General features: G+C 48.8%; 1 protein-coding gene across 6 annotated transcripts in view; it reads right to left on the bottom strand.

Annotated features, from left to right (window-relative positions):
* RPH3A (rabphilin 3A) overlaps positions 1–23,756 on the bottom strand; it is a 257,663-nt gene that overhangs the window by 56,881 nt on the left and 177,026 nt on the right. For 4 of the 6 annotated variants that reach the window (XM_045073642.1, XM_045073644.1, XM_004753272.3 and 1 more), the window contains 2 exons: positions 10,229–10,317; positions 5,887–5,898 (listed from right to left, as the gene is read on the bottom strand). In XM_045073642.1, the coding sequence (XP_044929577.1) occupies positions 5,887–5,898; positions 10,229–10,317 (101 nt within the window). The remainder of the gene's footprint in view (positions 1–5,886; positions 5,899–10,228; positions 10,318–23,756) is intronic. The other 2 variants (XM_045073643.1, XM_045073645.1) reach the window with 1 other exon arrangement.

The following is a 23,756-nucleotide window of genomic DNA, read 5'->3' as shown; positions in this document are numbered from 1 at the left end:
CAGCTGCACGAAGAGCCCTGTGCCAGAAGCACCCTGAGGCCACCCTCAAAGGCCCACCAACAGAAACTGTGAGATGTGACAAGTGGTTTCTGTTGTCTTGAGCCACTACGTTGGAGGTGATTTGGTGTGTGTAGCATTAAATAACTGGAAAAACCCGGCTGGAGGACAGAGACAGAGGGGTATAAAGACCCATCTACAGTGTCAGTATACAATTTCCATTGCTGCATTGCTGAGTTGTTACAAACTCGGGGGCTTAAAAAACACACATGCACTATCTCATGGTTTCCATGTCTGTCCAGGCATGGCTCAGCTGGGTCCTCTGCTTGGCGTCTCATGAGGCTGCAGTGTGGTGTTGGCTGGGCTGTGTTCTCATCTGGAGGCTTGACTGGGGAAGAATCTGCTTCCAGGCACATTCAGGTTGTTGGAAGCTTCCTTGCAGCTCCCTAGACTGAGGGCCTAGCTTTTTGTTAGCTACAGTCAAGAGGCCACCCCTGGGTCCTGGAGGCAATCTGCAATTCCTAACCTGGTAGGATTCTCCAGCTTCATCCTGTGGGCTGCTTGCTTCAAAAATGCCCAGTGAATCTAGCTTCTATCAACTGAGAGTCTTATATAATGTAACGTAATCATGAGAGGGACATTGGGTCTCTTTGCTGTATTCTGTAGGTTAGAAACAGGTCCCAGGTCCCCAGACTCAAGGTGAGGGGTTACACAAAGTCATGAATACCAGAGGTGGAGACCATTGGCTGTCTGCCTTACTTGAATGCTCCCCACAACAGAGACCTCACTCTCTTTAAGGAGTCTCTGATGTTGTGTTAGAAAGATCTCCTTACGGCGTGCTAACATCCCTTCATCTGATGCTTCTTCCCATTATTTTTAAAGGACACACTGGACTGCCACATAAGAAAGACCAGTCATCCTCCCCAAAGAGCCTTAGTCACAACCTGATTCGGCCACCTCCCCATATCCCTCTGGCCTCCCACGGAAATGGGTGTCTCAATTGTCCCTATTCTTCCCTCCTTTGTCCCCATTTTTTTCCTTCCTCCTCTTCTGATCCCTTTCTGTTTACTTCCTGCCTTTACAAAGCATCTCAGTGACCAAAACAGAGCATAGGTGAGATGCTGGGCTGTGTACCCAGTGAAAACCCATGAAGACATGTTCCTGCAGCTCACGGTCTGGTCATAGACAGGAACTTGATGTGAGACCGATTCCTCTCACCCCAGCCCACAGCTTGCTGGGGTCCATGGGCACAGGAAACGGGTGCTGCTGGACATACATGGCTCCAGAAACATAAGCAGGGATGGGGGGTCCCTGACAGGGCCCACCTGAGACTTTTTTGCCTCCATCTGCAGACAAGCAGAAGGTCTGCTGGAGGCTGCCAGCATCTCTCCAAACCCTTCTCCCATTCTCGGCTCCAAAACATGCAGTTGACAAACAGCTCATTCAGTGTTTGAAAATGTCACCAACTGGTCTCCGTGGGGGACTCACAAGCCTCCTGTGGATTTTCATGTTTTAATTCCAAAAGCAAAAGAGGGAAACGAGATGGTGTTTCAAACCAAAGCCTTTGCTCTCAAGGGAGACACTGGGTCTGTCTGGGTCTCCCCATGATATGCTGGGGAGCACTGTGAACATGGGACCTTTGAGAATGCTCCCATGACAGGACAGTGGCTCCCTTGCCAAGGGCCTCTGGGCAGGGGATTGTAGCTCCACATCCTGAAGGCCAGAATCTAGTGTTGGGAACTTATCCAAGGCCAAAGCTAGAGACCCAAGTGCTGCTTCTTTGAACAAGTTACTCACAGCCTTGTATCCAAGCCAGAAAATATCCAAAGGGCCACTGCCAGCCAACATGAACCCTTGCTGACTGGGTGGAGTTCAAGGTCGTAATCCTGGGTCAGCTGCATATAAGCAGGCTATACATAGGGGCTCTGCACTGCTCTGAATATCAGTTTCTGGATCTATTAAAATGGGAATGATATAATTTCTGTTTCCTGTAGGGACCCTAAGAGGTTCCTCTGGACCCTTAAAGGCCATATGAGGGGAGACCTGGCTCACTGGCTGAGACAGGGAAGAGAAGAGCCCAGCCTGTCTCCGCTCTGATCCACATATTTAAGACAATCTTTCCTGGAGAAATGAATGATTGCTGCCTCCTGGTCCTCCCAAACTGTCCTCAGCAGTTCCCTGGAGAGATCTCAAGGGCTACAGAGGAGTGGGGGTGAGAGGGACAGAAGGCTGCAGGGGCGTGGGGGAGAGAGGGACAGAGTAGGCAGTTGACCTGGCCCTCCATCCTTACTCAGCTGGGCTCTCCAAGCAGAATCTCATGGAAGAAGAAGAAGGTGGAGGAGGAGGAGGAAGAGAAGAAGGGGGGAGGGGGAGAGGGAGGGGGAGGAGGAGGGAAAGGAAGAGGAGAGGAGAAGAAGAAAGAAGAAAAAGAAAAAAATTTTTTTAAAGAACTTAATATTTAATAAAGCATGAAATAGGGTTTGTTGCATTGATGACCTCAATACTTCACCCTCCCAAACATCCATGCTCTTTGTCATGTGAATTTCAACTCACTCTCATCAAACAGTTCGTCTATTTCCCTGCCAGTGAATCCTTCCCAGACTTACAACTTGTTGCAGCCAATTAAATGCAGGGGAGTGATGTTGTGCCCCTCTGCTGAAGCTGAGCCTGTGCAAGGCTCCTGAGTTTCTGCTTCCTCCCTTACACCTCTGCCGTGTGCACGGCAAGCCCAGGACAGAGTGCTGGAGGATGAGAAGCATGTGGCACAGAGCTGAGCCATTGCAGCCAGGGCTGTCCTAGATCAGCCAACCCTCTGATGCATAAGCAAGCCGAGGCAAGACCAGCGGGGCCACCAGCCAAGCCCAGAACCCTGGGAATAAATAACTATGGTTCTATGCTTCTCAGTCTGAAGATGGCTTGTCACACAGCAAAAGCTAACGGATACACTCTCCACTATGGCGACCGCACACTAAAGTAAAGCCTGTTAGAGCCACTCTATTTATTTTATGGTCTGGTTTTATTTGAAATGACCAGTTGCATGAATGTCACTATCCTGTGTTGAGTGCTTTCAGCCACTAAAAGCGCTCCTCTCATCTGTCTTATATATTTAGCTTCTGAATGACGTTTATTCAAAGAAAGAGTTTCACTGCTAACAGAAAGTTTGAAGATCACTGCAGCTGACCGGCTCATTTTCCCGCTGACTGATGCTCCAAGGAGACCAGGGACTTGCTGAGTAACACGTGTGACACAGAAACTCAAGAAACTGGCATCCTGGCATGCCTCATTGGCCGCCTGAATGCACCTGCCCAGGTGAGTCTGGAGAAGGTCGGAAGGAGCTCTCGCCCCACAGTCAATACCCACGGCCCCCAAGGCAGGGAAGGAAACCTGTCCTGACTCTTGGTGGCAGCTCCTGAGTGACACCTGTCACTCCCTAAAATCCTGCCAAGACCAAACTCCCTCCTCCCTTTGGCCTCCCCCCTCCATTCTTCATTTCGCACACACAATAGTCACATAATAAATACCCACCAGATGTCTCTATTAATAAATTATAATTCCCCAAAAGAGTGGGATGATGGAAGGGCTGTCGGGGCACAAAGGCTCTGAAGCATTAAGTAGCAGCGGTGTGTAGAAAATTAATCCTTTTTCTTTCCTTTCTTCTGCTCCACCCCCCTTCCCCCCAGGATGCCAATAGAGGCAGGTGTCAGCAGGAAGTCACTTTCCAGCTCAGTGAATGAGGTTTTAATGAATCCGGGAGGAAAGGATGGGGAAGGAGAGGCTGCTTCACCACAGAACAGTTTACATACGCCCTGCTGGCATAAAGGCCCTATTGGATGAAATTTACCCCTAGCAGACTAAAGAGGGTGCGGAAGGGATGCTGTGGCTCCCCCACCCCCTTTAGAATGCTAAAGGGGGTCTCAGGGCTCCTGCTAATCTTTTAAGTCAGACTGAGATCTATTCACTGCCTCTAAATTTCCACACTACCTCTCTTATTTGGACTTTGCACGTGCTGTTCCCCTACCTGGAACTCTTCTATCTCTTCTCCATCTTGCTCCCCTGCAACCTGGTCTCAGTTTACATGTCACTTCTTCTAGGAACTCTCCCATCATGACTGCCAAGTCTGGGCTGGGTGCCTCTCCTTGTGTTCCCATGGCCCACGGTGATTCTGCTATTGTATCTCCTTGCACGCTTGTGTATTTGTTGCCGACTGGCCATTTATTTGTTGGTAGAACCCACAAGATGCGTACTCTGGCTATCGCTGTATCCCTGGGGCTTAGCACAGTGTCTGGTACTTGGTAGGCACTTGGTGAGTATTTGTTAATGAAGGGAGGGAGGGAAAGAGAATGAACATACACCCTACCTTTGGACTTTCAGCCCTCAGGGAGCCTCCAAGAGCCTTGGCACCCTCTGGAGTCCAGAATTTCTCTCTCTGGGGATGTCCGTATTTATGACCTGACAATGTCTCAGCATCTCTCCCTGGATGTCTGAATAATATACTCACGACATTCATAAAAAGCTGATCTCATCTGGCCAGGGTCTTACCAGCCAACGACAGAAACTGCAGAACATTCAAATGGTCTTTAGTGATCAGCTTGTCCAAAGCCCGCAATGGACAGATAGGGAGGGAGGGTCGGAGTTGGGGAAAGAATTTCCGTGGTTCACCTAGTTAAATGTTTATCAGCATTAAGAAAACATTTAAGGATTCTGGGCCTGATGATGTGGTCACTTGGGTCCAAAAAAGCTGAAATTATGCCAGTGCTAGATATATACATATATATGTGTATATATATATACTATCCAGATGTATGGTATCTACAGGTATAAATATAATATATATATATTACAATGCAAGGTATATATACAACGTGTGTGTGTGTGTGTGCATGGGTTTGCATATGTGTAAACACACCATGTATATATAGACAAAGGTCAGGAAAGATTGTAGTTCATACATCTCTCTGACTTTGCTTGGTGGTTTCCAGTTTACAAAGCTTTCCTGTACGGCTCATTTGATCCGACCCGCAGAGGGAAGAGGAGCAGGGTAATCAGACCCACTTTACAAAGGAGGGAGCCGGGAAGCAAGGAGCTGAAGGGCATGGCTCAAGGCCACGCTGAAACTGAGTACCAGAGCAGGACTCAGGCCTGGGTTTTCTGATGCCAGGCCGGGTCCTCTGCCGCTGGCTCTGTGACAACTTCCCCATCTTAGGGAGGGTAAAAACAGCTTTCCAGAGCTTCTCAATGTGCACACACAGCCAAAGCCTGGTCTGCTTTGCAGCCCGACTGTTCATTTATTGGGCCCAGCATTCAATCTGTCATGCATATTGAGGAAATTAATCCAATTTAAAACGCAAACGTTGCAAGCAAAGACAGGACCTCTGCGTCAAAAGCACTTCGCTGGGAAACAGGCTGACCTCCCTTGAGGTGACAGGGGCCATATGTGTGGCATGTAACTGCCCACAGGCTCTGTTCTGTTCCTCATCACCTTTTATTAATGATAGCAGTTATGTGAGCCAACACTGTCTTTATCTGAGAACACTGTTCCCAGGCAAATGCCGCAGAGGGGCCACAGAGTGGTCAGTAAATTTGCTGGAATCCTACAGATGACTAACAAGGAGAAAACCGAGAGCTCCTAAGGAACAAACCCCCAAGGAATTTGTTGTATCCTTTTACCAAGATCATTTTTTTTTTTTTGAAACTTCACAATTTTTTTCCCCCTCAAGAAACTTGGTTTTTGTTTTTTGTTTGTTTGGGGTTTTTTTGTTGTTGTTAGTTGTGTAAAATTTGCTAGTTCTTCTTTTTTTTTAATCAGCTCTCTTTAGGGGCAAAGTTAATTTGATCAGAAAAAAAGATAAAACTCAATTCGTAGAAAAATTAAAGTATCAAAATACTCACTGTTCTTTATCACTGAAGGAAGGCAAAGAAAGGAGAGAGAGAGAGAGAGAAAATAAATAAAGTTAGGAAAGAAATCTCCTAACAATGCCAACACGGTCTGGATGCAACAACCACAGAGTGTAAATTGCAGTGACCTACTTCTGGTCTGGTCCGCCCCCACCCCAGTCATTATCTTCTCATTTTGGCGCATCCAAAAACGGCTGGCTGCTGCAATGTTGGGCTGTAAAATGCTCAGCTTCGATTAAAATGACCAATCAGTTCAGCTTATTAATTAGCTGAGCTCCTCACTGATGTTCCGAATAATGGATTTTGGTACCAAAAAGAACTCACCTAACGGCAGCATGGTCAGCATCACCCTGGGAGACAAGGAGTACATTGAGGGACGCCCATGAGCCCTGAACAGTCAGCGGATCATTCCTTTGCAGTACCCCGCTTTGGGAAAGCAAGTGCTTCCAGAAAGGAGACCGGCATCTCCATATACCGGGTGAGCCATTACAGACACGTCCTGGACTCCCTTTGTGCCTGTTTCTACCCCCGACCTCTGGTACTCTCTGACTCGCAGCCTGGAAAGCCATAGAGAAATGCCAACCTCCAGTAGCCCATGCATTCCCAACACAGGGGGCTGGGCCACCGCCTGCCCCAAGCACGAAGCAGGTGTGTTCCCGGCTTTCAAACACAATGACAACGACGGTGTTTCAAACACCCTCATTAGATTCGAGGGGGCTGAGAGAGGAAGGTATTTGAAAATCACAAAGGCAACTAAAAAGTCACAAAAATAGTAAAGGTCTCTGGCTAGCCAGCAGTTAATTAAGAGGCGATTTCTTAATTTACTGGAGAAAGGCATCGGAAGGGGCTACATTGGGCTACAGCAGACGAGCTTGCCTGTGTGATGACTGTAATTCACCCATTAGCATTTATTTGAAAAATAATGTTAATATCTAGAGGAGACGCAGGCCCAAGGCAGCCCGATGCACGCAGAATGCAAGATGTCTCACAGGAGCCCAGGAGCACTTTAATGAAACTGTGTCCAGACTGCTGGAATAATTCTAATTTAATTGTAGAGCAGATTGTTGGCTTCCTATTCACTAAAGTAAACTCTGATGGATGGTATTTTAATTAACTGACATTTCTTAAATAAAATAAATATTTAACCCCCCTCCACCCTTCGGGTAACTGTTTATCTTACAGAGACACAATTTTTGGCTGATGGAATATTCTCTGCAAAGTAAGTTTGGCTCCAAGAGGACACCATGGGAGGGGCTTGGCGGACTAGAAGTTTCCTATTGACGAGGAAGCCAACAGAATTCCCTGGTGTCTTCAAAATTATAAAGCTTGTAGAACTGGAGGTTTTAGATAGAAGGAAGTGGACAGGGGCTTTTGCTTCAAAGAATATGGGCTGACTAAAATATTCAGAAAGGCCCTTTGCCAATATATAATTAGGTCCTAGATAAATTAGAGCAGAACCTCTTTTTAAAAAGATTTATGTGTGTATTTGAGAGAGAGAAAGCTCATGAGCAGAAGGGGAAGAGGAAGAGGGACAGAGATTTCCCAGCAGACCGCGGGCTGAGCACGGAGCCAGATGCAGGGCTCGATCTCATGACCCGAAGATAGTGACATGAGCTGAAACCAAGAGTTGGACACCCAACTGACTGAGCGACCCCAGCATCCCAGAGCAGACACTTTTTTTTTAAAAGATTTTATTTATTTATATGACAGATAGAGAGATCTCAAGTAGGCAGAGAGGCAGGCAGAGAGAAAGGGGCAAGCAGGCTCCCAGCTCTATCCCAGGACCCTGAGATCAGAAGCTCAACCCACTGAGCCACCCCAGCACCCCAGAGCAGACCCTTTTTTAATGCATTTCTGGGATTGCTAGAAAGCAAGGGAATGTTCCAACACTGCCTCCTCTGGCAAAACAAATAAACAAAATAGACTTTGTCGAAATAAAAACATTTCCTCTTCAAAAGATTCTGTTATGAGAAAGAAAATGCACATTGCAGACTGAGAGAAAATATGTGCAAAATGTGGTTCCAAAAAGAAGGATGTTTATCCGTAACATATGAAAAAAAGAACCTATAAAATTCAACAGGAAGGTAAATGACCTGATCTTAAAAATGGGCAAAAGATTTAAACAGACATTTCAACAGAGGTTAGAGGGATGGGGAACATTACCTAAGACGTTCAGCATCATTAGTCAATAGGGAAATGCGAGTGAAAACCACAGAGAAAGGCCGCTATACACACACACTTGAAGGGTTAACACTGGAAAGACTGGTCATCTCCAGAGCTGGGGAGGCGGCAGAGAAGCCTAGAACTCTCTCCCACGCCTGATGGTGGGAACATAAAATGGTACAACCAACTTGGAATACGGTCTGGCTGCTTAGTGACAAACCCAGTAAGTAGGGACAGTCTGCTCCCAAGTAATTACCCAAGACAGAGGACAGCATCTCTACAGGAGTTTTTTTTTAAAGATTTAATTTATTTATTTGAGAGAGAAAAGGAGAGAACATGAGAGTAGGTAAGGGCAGAGGGAGAAGCTGTCTCCCTGTTGAGCAGGGATCCGGATGCGGGACTCCACCCCAGGACCCTGGGATCATGACCTGAGCTGAAGGCAGACACCTAACCAACTGAGCCACCCAGGCATCCCTCTATAAGACATTTTATTTGCACCTGATGCAGACTAGAAACAGCCCAGCTTTCCTCAGTAGACGGACAGATAAACAAATTGTGGTATACCTACAGAACAACATGCAATTCAGTTGTACAAAGGAACAGACTATGGCTACACAGAACAGTCTGGATGTTCTGGAACAATAGGATGGCTCATGAAATAAACTGTGCTGAGAGAAAGAAGAGAGACATCTCTTCCCAGACAACGAGCTCACGCTCTACGATGCCATTTGTAGGACATTCTGGAAAAGGCAAACTAACGTGCAGTTATTATAATGTATATAGTTATAGATGAGCAATTACCTAGAGATGGGTCGGGAGGAGATGGAGGAAGAGGCACAAGGAGGCTTCTGGGACGGATGGATTTGTTCATTAGCTTGACTACTGTGACTGCTTCACGAGTATATGTTTTTACAATGACCAAATTGTACTTTCACTGTGTACTGTCAAAGGTATGCATGTATACCTTTATAAAGGCAATTTTTTGAAAAAGAAAAAGACCAAGCAAACGGAATCCAGGACAGTGAGCTGTGAGCAGGAAGCCGAGGCAAACACCAGCAGTGCTGTTCCAAAGTCTAACCTCAGCTCCTCATGGGCAGAGACGCTCAATCTGAGACCCTGACATGGAGCCAGGACCCTCTGGGGGTTCCTGGGTGGGGCGGGGGAGGGTAACATCATCGTTCATCATCGTTGGGGAGCAGTACCCCTGACTCCCAGCAGGAGCAAGAGCACCAATCCCTCTGAAGAAAAACATCCCCAAAGGAGATTCCCCAGGATTCTCACAGATTGAGCGCACAATAAAAAATTAACCAGCATTCAAAGAAACAAGCCATTTTGAGTGAAAATCTGCAGGAACGATCAACAACAGCTTTAGATTGTCCAACAGTCAGTGGCGTGCTGGTGAACTTTTTGCCACGGACGATTTAACAGTGGGGACAAAACCCCACTGGATGCAAAACTGGGAAGAAAGGCACAGCAGCATATCATTATATACACGGTATATAACATAACACAGAGAATAACACAATGTCGTAACATAATTAAGGGATTAATTTTGAGTCTTTGCATCCTTTGTGTTGAACATTGTTTAACTGCAGAATTACAAACTCAGTTTTTCAGAATGGTTGTGTTTAATAATCACCTTGCAAAATGCCTGCAAATTGATCAGCCCTCATGAGCCAGGGTGGTACAGATCGGAGGCATCACTGATTTGGGTATAATAATCCTTGGATACAGAATGTGACATCACCTTCGTGTCACATTTCCCGATTTTTAAATCATTAGGCCAAAAACAAATAGCACAAAAACACTTCTTCAAGTCAGAGTCAGCCGGCGGCCTGCCAGTCTGCACCCTGTGACCTGATCCAACTTTCTTATGTGTCTCATAAGAAAACTGATCACACAGGAAAAAAGCTCGGGTCTAGACGCATAACAGAGCCTGGTTCTAAGCCCCGGGTCCATGCTCTTCCCGCCGCCTCTACTCTGGTGTGTGCAGCTCGGAATTTGCTTATAATTCAAAACTTGCAAAGCAGTAAATGTGAAGTTTCTGTAACAATACCCTCACTGGATTCATTTCTTCCCCCCACAGGGAAGGAAATTCTATTTATTTCTTTGGGACTCTTTTCTCCCTCGCTGACCCCACACAAGCCATGCCCCGGAAGACGCGGCGACTTACTTTGACTGCAGAGGTCGGTCGCTGGGACACATCCAACGGCTAGAGCTGTTGCTGAATACGGTGTCAGTCATGGCGGGAGTTTGGTGCTCCTGGAAAATAGGAACACAGAGAGGACATCACCCAGTTATGCAGCTGCTCTACATTTCTCAAGTCCTTACGCTATGCCAAGTACTCTGCAGGATGCAGAAAAGAAAGGGAACTTTGCCCGGCTTCTCCATTTCCCGGATGGGGAAAACTGAGGCCCCCAGGGGGAGACTTCCTGCTGGATGCCAGTGGCATCCTTCCCTAGTGGCAGAAACGAGGAGGGAGAGCCTTCTTCCTTAAATGCACATTCTCCTTGACTAACTCAGCGGGGGAGGGGGGGTCATTGGAGTTTTTAATTCCAATCCAGTGTCTTCCTACTGGCGGACATCTTTGGACTCATTTGCCGATGCATGTGGCTTGGTCAGCTTTGTGATCCGAAATCCTGGAGTCAGTCCTGGCTTTTTTATTTTTTCAATATTTTATTTTTAATTTTTTAATTTTTTACTTAAATATTTTAACACCAAGCCATGAGAAAATCATGTCAGCTCGGACTTCATAATAACACCCAGAATCTGCCCACTGCTCTCTCTGCCTGGCCGGTTAGTGTGCTGGTCCGCACCACGGCTATCTGCACCTGGCTTACTGCAGTAGCCACTTCATTGGTCCCCTGCTTCCACCCTTGGCCTGCTTCAGTCCACGCTCCACGCAGAAGCCTGTCGGATGTCCACACACATAAGTCACAGCTTGTAAAAACGGCATAGCCATGCTGAAACGCAGAGCTACCATACGACCCAGCAACTCCACGCCTAAATATCTTACCCACTCAAGAGAAATGAAAACACACGCCCACGCGAAACCCTGTAGGCAAATGCTCATCATAGCATTATTCACAATAGCCAAAAGGTAGGAACTCAGTATTCACCAGCTGCTGAATGGACAAACAAGAGGCGGCCTGTCCATGCAACAGAACGTCGTCCGGCCCTAGAGAGGAAGGAAGCATTCACACCTGCCACGTGGAGGAAACTCCAAACCATGATGCCGAGAGAAAGAAGCCTGTCACAAGAGGCCACATGGTGTATGGTTTCCTCTATAAGAAATGTCCAGAACAGGTGAGTCCGTAGAGACAGAAAATAGCTTCTGATTGCCAGAGGAAGGGCTGAAGATGAAGGCTATGTGGTACAGAGATTCTTTGGAAAACCAGAATGGTCTAAAATTCACTATTATCATGGTTGTACAACTCTGTGTATATACTAAAAGCCACTACATTGTCTATTTTTTCCAAGCTTTTATTTATTTATTTGTTAGAGAGGGAGAGAGAGAGCACAAGCCCGGGGAGTGGCAGGCAGAAAGAGAAGCAGGCTCCCCGCAGAGCAGGGAGCCAGATGCGGGACTTGATCCCAGGACCCTGGGGTCATGACCTGAGCTGAAGGCGGACGCTTAACCGAGTGAGCCACCCCAGGCGTCCCCTAAATTGCCTACTTTAAATGGGTGAATCGTACTGTATGTGAATTTTATCTCAGTGAAGTCAGGATAGGGCGATGACACTCTGGAAAGCTGGCAGGCTCGTTAGAGCTATAAACATTCACCGACCCTACAGCTCACGAATTCTACTCTCTATTCTACTCCCAAGCGGAAAATGCTCATGTTCTAAAACACACACAAGAATGTTCATAACCTCTTTATCCGTAACAGCTAACTAGAAATGCCCATCAGCCGAGAGCAGGTAGATAAAGGTGGTCTGCTCACACAGTAAAATACTGGCCCACAGGAAAAGACAAACTCCTAATGTACGTGACGATGGGGGACGAATCTCACAGACACGATGTCTTATGGAAGAAGCCAGCAGCAGACGAGGACACGCTATTTGATCACGTTTACATGAAGGTTAAGGACAGACAAAGCTATTCGATGGTTGTAGAAATCAGCAAATCCATGGCTAACTCTGGGGCACCGAGGGTACTGGCTGGGAAGGGGCAGAAGGGGAACTCTGCAGGGTAGAAATGTTCTGTATCTTCAGCTGGGTGTTGTGTACATCGGCAAAAGCCAGGTGTGTACTTCATGGCCCTTTCTTCACCCCAAATAAAGTAAATCAGCCCATGTCATTCTTCTTCTCAAATGTCTTCAATGGCTCCCTATTGCTCCCAGAACAAGGTCTCAACTCCTTAGCATGATTTTGGGTCCTCATGACCTCCTTCTCGAACCCTATCTGCCACTCTCCTCTTGTTCCCTACTCAGCCCCACAGGCCTCCCTGTGCTTCCTCCAATACCCCACCTCCCTGCTCTCCCATCTACCTGGAACTCACCTGCAGATGTTTGCTTGGTTCATTCTCCTCCTTCGTTTAGGTCTATTCTCAAACGTCACCTCCTCAAAGGGCCCTCCCTGATTGCTCCAATTAAAACATCTCCTCCTCCAGCTCCTCCGCTCTGGCTTCTTTCACTCTGATTTCCTTTTCTTCAGAGCTCATATCCCTTCCCAAATGTGTCATAGGTCTTGTTGACTTGCTTAGAGTTTGTATCTCTTATCTCTAAAATATAAGCCCCTCGCAGGACCTACTCTGTCCTATTCCTTCTTAATCTCTAACACCTCACATAACGCCTGGCACACAGAAGGTGCTTACTAAATACTTGTTGAATGCATGCATGAGTCTCCTTGAACACGAAGGCAGTCCGGCTGAACCCAGCCAGGCTTCTGTCCTCTGCGGGGCTCCCCACCTTGCCCCGCCCACAGGGTCTAGCCAAAGAGTAAAGGGGGAGAGACCACAGAGATTACATTCAATTTAAAAAAACAAAAAACGAAAAACAACTTTAGAAAGCGGATCACTGTGTCCGGTGGGTCCTGATGTCCCTGAAGGTCTTGGTACAACATGGCCTGGTTTCCTGGGACTGATTAGTTGAGAAGCCGGCGGGGTGAACTCTCTCTCCTCTCCTGTAGCTGGTAGGATAATTAAATCTGCCAGTGGGTTGAAGGCTGGACACGGAGGAGGGAGGCCTCTTACAGAAAAGCCATTTCATCGGCTCCCCTGTGGTTGACATAATCTCCCCAGACTCATAGGACCATTTCACTGCTTCCACTTGGGAAACAGAAAGAAAGGAGAGATGGGTCCTGGTGCAGAGGAAATGTGCTGAAAAGAAACTTAACGTCTCATTTTTGCCTGTGCCGGGAACTGAGAGAGGCCAGGTGCCTGGGACCCCTGGGCCCTGCTGGCTGCTCAGAGCCTCGGATCCAGGTAATGGGTCCAGTTTGCTGCCTCTGGACTGGACTTGGAATGCCTACTTGAATACCCTGCTTTCTGCTTTGCAGCAGAGATGAAGCACTGCCCTGGGGGGTGGGGGGGTGGGGTCCCAGGAAGCAGGGAAGGCTGGGGCAAGGCTTATACAGTCCCCGCCTCCCCATGAACTCTGATCTCCAAATTCTGTTGCCCTAAAGGTGGAACCTGGCTTCCCCCCCACCCCAGCATTCAGTCATGCGCACCAGGAGTTCATTTCCTATTAAAATTCTGCCCGCAAAGCGCGAGAGCCCTGGCTGACAGCCCCGTGGAAACTACCCAGCTCCATCCTCCAGGCCAGAAGCCAGCCCGGACAGAACCATGTTTTCAACTTTGCCATCCAGGGCTCTCAAAGCACTTCATGTCTCAGGACTGGACTCCTTGTCCAGTGCGTGCCCTGGGCAGCTGGGCCTGGGCCAGGAGAGGGGATGCCTGAGGCATCGAGGCATTGAACAGCCAAGGGTCGAGCCTGGAGAAAAGAGGTCATGTGTCTGCAGGCAGGCCCTCACTGGGGGGGCCGGGAGGGGAGGGGGATGGCAGGCACTGCCGATGTCCTTTACAGGAGGGGTGTCCACCCCCACCCCCGCCATACACACACACACACACACACACACACACACCTCTAGGAGTGTTAGCAGCCAAGAGCTCAGGGCAGCACCATTTTCCAGAGAACTGCCCTCAGCCAACAAAAGCAACTGCCTTGCCCAGAGATACAGGAGGCTACGCTTGCCTGAGGTGCAGCCCAAGGCCAGTGAATAACGGACAAGGTGGAGATATAAACGCACAGCCTCCTTGGGTCCAGGTGGGACAGCTCTGTGTGCCAACAGCTCCAGAGCTCCCCGTGGGATCGGGCAGAGGCCAGACTCCCGATGAAGCCACATCCCCCACTGCCCTACACTGTGTCCCTGAGTCATCACTAGTCCTAGAAATCCCATCGCTGGTTCTGCTTTCAGAGAACTCAACCTCATGTGGGAGTCGAAGGGACAATTTTAGGACAGCAGGGCTCGGGTCCCTGAATTCATCACCCCGGGCGAGCCGCTTCGCCACCTTCCAACCGGAGAGGAGGCGACCCTAGACGTTCTCCCAGCTGCCTGCAGACGATGCTCCATGAAGTGCGGCCGTAATGTCAGGTTTGAGGGGGAGTTAATGGACCTGGCGAGCCTCTGACATTTTCCAATGCGCCCCTGCCGCTCCTACTGTGTGCTACAGAGAAGCCATCAACACAGTGGACAGGAACCCGGCAGCCCTGGGGCAGGAGCAGCAGAGGGAAACCAACCACTGGAAACCAGGAGCAAAAGGAGAGATGCACGTGTCCGATAAATTATATAGGATTCTGTCCTAGGACCCGCCGAACCTTGGTGTCACTGATCTGGTGAGTTTAAGCACCAGTGACAGTCCCTGCCACCCTGTAGGCACTTGCAGAATGGTAACCTCCCCTTTCCTGCTTCCCCTAGACTATATAGTTTCTCCAGCAATGATGACTAACATTTCTTGAGCATCTAGTATGTGCAAAATCCCATGCCTTCACCATTTGCTTGAATCTTTACAATCCTACTCCCAGGTGAGTGACAGCATCCTCATTTTACAGGTAAAAAAGTGAGGCTCAGAGTAGTTAAGCCACTGGCTTAAAATCACATAGCTACCAAGAAGCAGAGCCAGGATTTGAACCTCTGCCAAGCCCACGTGCCAATCACTACTCTGCTCACACCTACAGATCGTTCCTCCTTGGTTTTAGATTGTTCGATCCTGGTGAGTGTTTGGTGACCATCAGTCCCTGACTGTATTCCCACCCCTCAGCCTCAGAAACGAGCAGAGACACGCCCAGCCAGCCCCCTCCCTGGAGGTGCTGAAAGAGAACACGTTTCCGCTTGGTCAGGGCCAAAGCCATGGCTTAGATCCAGTCATGCAGCTGCAAGTTCAGAAAGCATAAAATCACTGCCTCCCCGGAAGCCAGAGGCTCTAGCTCTTTCTCCTGGACACAGGTTGCCCCCAGGCCTAGAGCAAGCTCCAAGACCCAGTCTGCTTTGGATCATAAAAGCAACAACACCAACAACTGACAGTTCCCATATTGAGGGCTTACCACCTGCTAAGTAATTGCCTTTCATGTTTTATCTTGCTCAGTCCTCACGATAGCCTTCAACAGGGATGTTCTTCTTCCCCATTTTACAAATGAGTCACTGAGTCATGGAGCGTTTAAATAGGCTTCCCAAGTTCCTGCTTAAAGGGTGTCTAGGAAGCAGTCTAAATGCTTAATACTAAGCCCGGGCTCGCTGGTGGTTGGTGGCCCATCTGGACGGTGGCGTGTGACACAGCTAGGAGGAATAGAGAGAGGATTTATGGCGGATACGGCTGCCTCACTACGATACACTGCCTGCCGTGCAGACCAAGATGGAGGATGATGTTCCAGAACAACACCGCTCGTGTGCGCAAGGGAAGGCAGGATACACGCGTGTGGCTTTTGGTTTTACATGCATAAAGGATCACTAAAGAGCAAGCATGAAGCAGGTAACGCCGCTCGCTCACCTCCGGGGAGAGGGACTGAGGAGCTGAAGCTGAGCTGGGAGGGAGAATTTTCACAACGTTCCCTTTTGGATTTGCAACCTTCGAGCTATGTGAGTTATCTCGAAATAAATGAACACGTAATTTTTTTTAATGTAATTTAAAATAATAAAGTGCTGTGGTGGCTGCCCATTGTAAGACTTAAGGCCTCCTCCTTGACCTCAAAGAACGGCCTGGCTCTGCTGCCAGCTACCCTCTCTGTCTGTCTAACCGTGCGCCCGTCATACTGGCTCTTCCGGCTGCCAGGCCTTTGCCTCTCCTGTTCTCTCTGACTTGACAGCTGCTTCCAAGCATTCTCATGAAGCTGATTCCCTCTCATCCTCTGCTGGTCTCTGCTCAAGTGTCCCCTCCTCCAGGAAGCCTTCCCTGACTACACTCTCTAAGTCACCTCCTCGAATCCCATTGCTTATTCTCCCTGTTTGTTTCCTTTACAATACTGTGATTTGCAATCATTATTATTTTTTCTTTATTTCCTGTTTGTCTCTCCGCCTGTTCTGTGAGATCCACAACAGCAGGGCTGGGCCCAGGTTTGTTCAACAATTGTAGGTCTGGTGCATGCTGGGCCAGCTTCATGGGCCCACAACCTAGGCAGCCACCCAGGGCTCCATGAGTAGAAGGGCCCCGAGCTTGCCTTAATGCTCTGCTGCTACCGGCTTGAGATTCTTAATTAATATCGAGCAGGGGGGCCCTGCATTTTCACTCTGCAGCCCGTCCTGAGTACGGTATACAGTAGATGCTCAGTAAATCCTCACCCAAACTCAGTGAGCACAGCAGGCACTCAACAAATCCGCATGTATGGGTCAGAGCCAGGCCCATTCCAGACCTGCCCCCCGCACAGCTTGGTGTTAAGCCATAAGCCACTTGCAGCTGAGACCACTGTCAAGACTCTGTCCTTAGACCAGAAAAGCCAGATTCCAGAACCCTGCCTTTCTCCCTCTTTGCATTTTGTTCTGCCTACTTCTTCTTGGCACTGTCTGCTCAGGAACCATGCCTCCAACCACCGGAATCTCCAGGTCTTCTGTCACTTTCTGAGGAGCTGAAAAACCAACTATGAAAGCCCTTTTAGCTTCAGAGCTGCAGCAGGTTTCCGGGACACTGCAGGGCACTTTGGTGGTGGTGGTGGGGGCCTATGGGGCACTGCAGGGCACTCTGTGGGGGAGGGCGGTCTATGGGGCACTGCAGGGCACTATGGGGCGGGGAGGGTACTCTATGGGGCACTGCAGGGCACCGCAGGGAACTGGCGTGAGCTGCCGCTGTTGGTGCAGAATTCAACGCCTCCCAGCCCCACAGTCTTGGAATTCACCCAGAAGCTTCGCAGCAGAACCTGCAGCTACCAGGGTTGGCACCCAGTCACTCCTATCTCTGTGTGTCTCTTTCCCGTCTCTCTGCTCTTCCCCTGAGTCCAGCCTATCGCTGCTCAATTAGGAATCTGGAAAAACTCACTCACACCATCTGATGGTGTGGGAAATGCAATTTGCACCAAGGACCTCAAATGGTGGGGTGGGGGGGGGGGAAGACTGGGGGTGGGTGGGATATTCCAGAAACAGCGTCCAGGCTGAAAATATGTTTTGTTTGGCCCATGCAGTGTTTTTTAAAAGTAAAATCAAGCCAATATTCTAAAAAGCATGGGATTTAATTAAAAATACGGATTGCCAGCTTCTGTTGAGAAATAGGAAGAATCAGAAAGTATTTATAGAACATCAATTGCTATGTGCCAGACACAGTTTTAGGCATTGGGGATACAACATCCAAGCAAACAAACAGGGAAGAAAATCATTGTCCTTGCCAAGCTTATCTTTTAGTGGGGAGGACAGATAATAACTGAACAGTAAGGCATTCAGACTGAGGGGGATTGAGGGGGAAGTTTGAGTTTGCATAGGTATTCAGAGGAGGGCTCATTAAGAGGTAATATCTGAGCAAAGACTTGAAGGGGGCAATGGACTGAGCCACACGGCTCTCTGAGGCAGAGCATTCCAAGCAGAGGAGAAAGTAAGTGCAAAGGCCCTATTCGTTTTATTTTCTGCATGACTCTGGCAAGTCACTTAGTCATTCTGGGCCTTAGTTTTTGCATCTGTAAAATGAGGACATAAAAGATCCCATCTTTGTTATATTTACCTTGCAGCGTTGCTGGGAAGAGCTGATGAGTTAACACATGTGCAGGGACTTTGTAATCCAAACTCCTTTTCAAATACTAGACAAGGAGGTCATTGCTAATGTTATCTAAGGGTCTGGCTAGGGAGGAAAACAAAGGTCTAATTTCCAGTGATTGTTTAGGCTTGAAAGAGACATTTCAGTGGATTATCGGGGGTAGAGATTTCTTGGTTTACCTGTTTGGCATTTCTCTCTCTTTTTGCGGGTAATGGCACCCCAATTTTCCTTCAGGAAACCTTCTCTCTTTCAGTATCAATCTGTCTCTCTGAGAAGGAGCTCATCCATTCTGGCCCCTAGAAGTGGACCAACTTCCCTTGCCAGGCCAGTTGGAGCATTATGGCCCATGGGCTACAGCAGCTGGTCCAGGGATACGCACGTGACCTAATCTGGACAGATGAAGGTCTGTCCTCTGGGATTGCTTAGCTGGTAGAACAGAAGCTTGGAGCTGCTATTATCCCTTCTGCCACCACATGGGAAATGCCTGCCAAAGGATAAAAGTAGAACTGAAAGATGGAAAGAGACTGAGTTCTGATGATGCACTGGAATGCTAGATCCAGCCATACCTGAATCCATCCTGGCCTTTTTGGCAACCATGATCCAATATGTTCCTCCATTTTTTTTTTTTTCTTCTTGAGTCAATCTGAATTGAATTTTTGCCATTGCAACCCTCCTGAGCTCTATGTGTCTTCACAGAACAGCCACCTTGGAGCAAACAGGGATGTCAAAGGCAGCACGAATTGGCTGAGGCCTGGGGAGAAATATGCCAGCCTTCGACAACCCCCTGGAATACCCCCCTGCACCAGAGGCCCTGCCACCCAAGCTCAGGCCTTGCAAGAGGACAGGAAACATTTGTAAAGCTTCCTCACCAAGGCCTGCTGAGACCCTGCACTGACAATTAAAATTCAGTGACAATAAACAGCACTAATTAAAAGCAAAACTAAGTACTTAATAAGACAAATGAGGTGACGGTATTAAAAGTCAGGATGAGAGAGTTGGCATTAATTAAAAACAAAGACTAATCTCTTTCCTCCTCTGAAAAGGCTGTGTCTGTGTGTGTCTAGAAAATGCTAAGATTCATTAATGTACTAAATGCCACAGGAACAGGAAGATTCTGGTATTGGTTCTGCCTGGGGGTTGGGGTGGTGAGGGTCTTCCCAGCGAGGGGGACATTTGGGCCAGACTTTGAAGGATAAACAGGACCATGCAAGAGTGAAAAGAGGAAGATGGGGACATGCGTGACCAAAGACTCAGAGGTTTCAGGGGACATGACAATGTTTGTGGACTGGAGAAATTCACGGGAAATGGAGCCTGGGGTGACTGGAGGGCAGAGAGCAGTGGGGAAACAGGACAGAAAAGAGAGAGCCGGCCATGATTAACCCCATGGCCTAAAGCAATCTCCACCCTGCCAACCCTGCTTGGAACCCTTCTGGATCCTGAAGGATCCAGAAATTAAGACCCCATGCTCTCTAGGAGAGTTTGCCAGGGTGACCTAGGGCATGGGTGTGGCAGCCAAGCCCATCTCACCATCTACCAGCCTCACAAGTGTATTCCCCTCGCCGAGCCTCAGTTTCCCCATCCATAGAATTGGATCTCAAATTGTAACTATCATGAGGATTAAATGAGATGGTGTATGGGAAGGCCCCAGTTCGGGGCCGGCACAAAACACCTGCTTGTCACGTGGGCGCTATCATGAATTTGCGTTGCTCTTGATAATAATGATCTCAGTTGCCTTTTCCTAAAGAGATGGAAGCCCGGTTCTGGCTCTAGAAGGCAATGTCCCAGGGCTTTTGAAGCCAGAATAAGGACATGAAGCATGATAATGACGGATAAGGGAAATAACAATATGTGATTTTATCCTATGAGGGAAACAGGGCGATCGTACTAAAGCGAGGGTGGTCTGTTGAGTGCGGTAGTGGTCGTGAGCGCTGCTGACCAACCCTGTGATGGGGCTGCCCTTCTCTCTCCCTGGGAAGCTGGGAGTGGCCGCATGAGCCGCTTTGGCTAGCAAACGTTCCCAGGTGGAAAGAGAAGCCATTGCATTTTTGTTTTTTTTAGTAAAGTTCAATTAGCCAGCATACAGTACATCATTAGTTTTTCATGTAGCAGCCAATGATTCATTAGTTGCGTATAACACCCATAGTGCGTGTAACACTCATCCCATCACGTGCCTCCGGCACTCTTCACCGCATCCCCTTTCCCTGTCTTGACAATCGTGGATGTGTGAGGATGGAGCCCCGCTCAGCCTGAGCCCCTGGGGGAGGATACACGCAGAGCAGACACCCCCTACTAGCCCCCTGCACCCAGTTAGCATGAGTGAAAGACAAATCTGGTGCTCCAGCCCCTGAAACTGTGGGGATGACGTGTTCCTGCAGCGACCACCTAACCCGGCCTGTCTGTGCTTCTCGACGGCCAGGACTGCACTATTTCATGTGCACCATCTCATTTGAACTAGAACACACGATCTTTTATTACCCAGTTTTAGAGATCAGGAAACGGAAGCCCAGAGAAGTCCAGCGCTTTGCCCAAAGACACACAGCCAGGAAGTCTCACCAGGGTGTACCTTCACACACCGAAGGCAGGGGAAAGCATGCAGAATGGATCTTCCTGGGAAGAATGTCTCCTGCTGGACAGGGGTACCCCAAACCTTTCCTTCCTCCGCGGGGTTATGAATCTCTGGGCGCCCTGAGTCTACGAAGCCAAACACTGAGCTACAAAGCACGCACACTGTCACAGAACTCTGTCCAGGGCTCCCTACGCAGACCAGCCGATTACCCGGTTCCTTGATAAAGTGGAAACTGGCCTTTGTTGTGTTGTTAACCAAGCTTATTTCTGCTCCAGCTAGGCTGTGGTGTGCAGGGAAGAGGAAATGCTCAGGATTGATTTTTGTGTTGTCGCAAGCATGGCCAGACACAAGGGACCCCAAACAGGAAAATGGGATGAGCCGGGTCTGTGTATTAAAACAAGCCATTTAGCTTAATGGCCCCTGGCTGCCCCTTGGGCCCAAGTTACAATGAAACTTGTTCTGATTAAAACCCAGCTGGAACGGACTTATCTGCAGCCCTAAAGCTCATCACACCCCACAGACCACAAGCGCCATCCTGACCCCTCCTCAGTGTCAAGGTCACATTGGACTATCCAAGGACGCAGACCTGGGTCTTTTATAAATGAGCCTTCTCACCACCCTGATGAATGATACACCACCCACTGATGACTGATACAAGTAATATACTATCTGGCTAAGAAGATATTCGTTTATAGGATTTGTATTTATATTTTTATATAATTTGCTATTTTCATATGGCAAAGATGGTGGCATAGTGGCAGCATTTTATGGTCCAACCCGATAATAAAAACAATAATAAAAATAGCTTTGCTGGATATCTTCTAGTCACTCGTCCAGATGCATTCACCCGCTACCCAGCTCTGTGTCCTGGGAGAATGTCCTGTGTGGGTGCGTTCAGAGGCTCTCCTGCCCTCCGGCTCCTGGTCGGGTCTGTCTAATGGGAGGCAGCAATAGGAGACCCGAAGCAGGGAGAGAGAGGCTAGGGCACATATTCTCTGGGCCCCGCCTGCTGGTTACCATAAGCTGGCTGCTGGGGATCACAGCTCCTGTCCGGAGGACTCCTCCATACAATCCTTTCTCTTTTGGGTCCACAGGTGTTCCCTTCCAGCCCCTCCAGGCCTAGACAAGCTAACAGCTCCCAGCACCTGATGGAAGGAGCTGGATTGTTTGTGTGACTATAAATGCCCATCCATTAAACTCGCCGCTCCTATCCCTCTGGACATGCATCCAGTTTCCAAGGGTCTGCAATGTGCCAGGTCCTGTTCGAGGTTACGTAGCTCATCTAATCCTCACCATGAGCCAATGAACGATGGGTTTTCCTCTTCACAAATGAGGCACCTGCGGCACAGAGAGGTTCAGGAACTTCTCCCAGGTCACCCAGCTAGGAAATGATGGGGACACGTGGAGAATCCCAGCAGTGTGATTCTAGAGCCAGTGCAACAGGTGACAGGTACAGTAAGGGAGATGGGCCCAGGTCAAGGTTGGCTTTCTCACCGTTGGAGCTATCAAAAGGAGGGCCTATGACTGTGAGAGGTGAGGAGCTCCCATCACTGCAAGTAATCCAACACAAACAGCAGAACTACTTGTCAGGGCTGCTGTAAAGAGGGTGACGTGCATTTCCAAAGAAAGGAACAGTTCAAGTTCACGGACTCCTCCCAGCCCGTTGCACTAACTCCCTGACTTGGCCGGACTCTCTTAGCAAGCAGGCAGAGCCAGTGTCTTAAGACAGAAGGATAAAGTACTCTGGCCTCAGATGCTCCCTGCCCTGGGAAAATTGCATATTTTCACTTCATTCTTGTGAAGCAGAAGCAGTCAGGGCCCCAGGAGGGGCTCCTAGTTGTTCTCTCACCTTGGCACAACACACACACACACATACACACTCACACGTCACCCTCATTTTCACCCATGGTACAAATTCCATGACAGAATTTTCCATGGAGAGCTCAGGCTTTGGAGTCACCTGGACCTGGGTCCAACTGCTAGCTAAACTCAATCTGGGCGAGTCTGGGCAAACTATTTAACTTCTTAGTGCCTCAGTCTCCCCATCTGTACAAAGGGGGCTACTTCCTAGAGCTCGTGAGAGGTGGGAACAGAAGACAGAGTAGTCAAGGCTGCTTGCCCAGTGCTGCCACAGATGTTACCCAAGTGTTCTTCCAGAACCTCCGCCACCCAAAAAATAACACAGGTTCCAGAGTCTCTGGCCAGGAAGGATACTTCCTGCCTTGCACTGTGGCCATGGCCACTTCCCCGGGGGTGTGGATGCGAAGAAATCTGAGACCACTTCGAGAAGAACAGAAAGCTTCTCTTCATTGCCATGAACACTAGACCTTGAAGACCTGCCCTGCCCAGACCCGCCTGGCGCCAGGTGGGAGAAAGTAACAGAAACAGGAGTTTCGGTCGGTGTTGGCTGGTTCATTCAAACGAATGAACCACAAAGTTCCTGTCTCTCTCTCCCGTCCCCATGGAAACAGCCATCAGAGCATCAAATATGGGCGGAGCACTCTGCGCTTTACAAAGCCCTTGGTGGTCACGATCTCCGGGGCAGGTGTGAGAGGAGTGCAGGAGGTCGAGGAGTGCAGAGCGGCCAGGGTTCAAATCCCAGCTCTGTGTGTTCAGACAGTCACTTAACCTCTCTGTGCCTCACTTCCCTCATATGAAAACCAGAGATGACAATAACAGTGAGAACAGCACCTCCCTCCGGGTGGGGGACGCTGAGAGGTTAAATGAGCACGACGTATGGTTCAAGCACTCACAACAGCAGCTGGCACGTGGTGGGTACTAAATAAAGAGGAACAAGCCACCCTGGTCACATTTCTGGGGAATAAAGGCTGATAGTAACACCTGTAATGCCATTCGTCATCTATCAGGTGCTGGGGCCACGCTGCGTGATCTACTTATACAGGCTCCGGTCGTGCTTGGCAAGAGACACCACTGAGTCCCTCTCACAGAAGGAAAAACTGGGGTT

This window comes from Mustela putorius, unplaced genomic scaffold (assembly GCF_011764305.1).
Source record: "Mustela putorius furo isolate JIRA1106 unplaced genomic scaffold, ASM1176430v1.1 tig00537248_pilon_pilon_pilon, whole genome shotgun sequence".
In the NCBI taxonomy this organism is placed as follows: Eukaryota; Metazoa; Chordata; class Mammalia; order Carnivora; family Mustelidae; genus Mustela; species Mustela putorius.
This window is presented reverse-complemented; position numbering and strand designations above follow the sequence as displayed.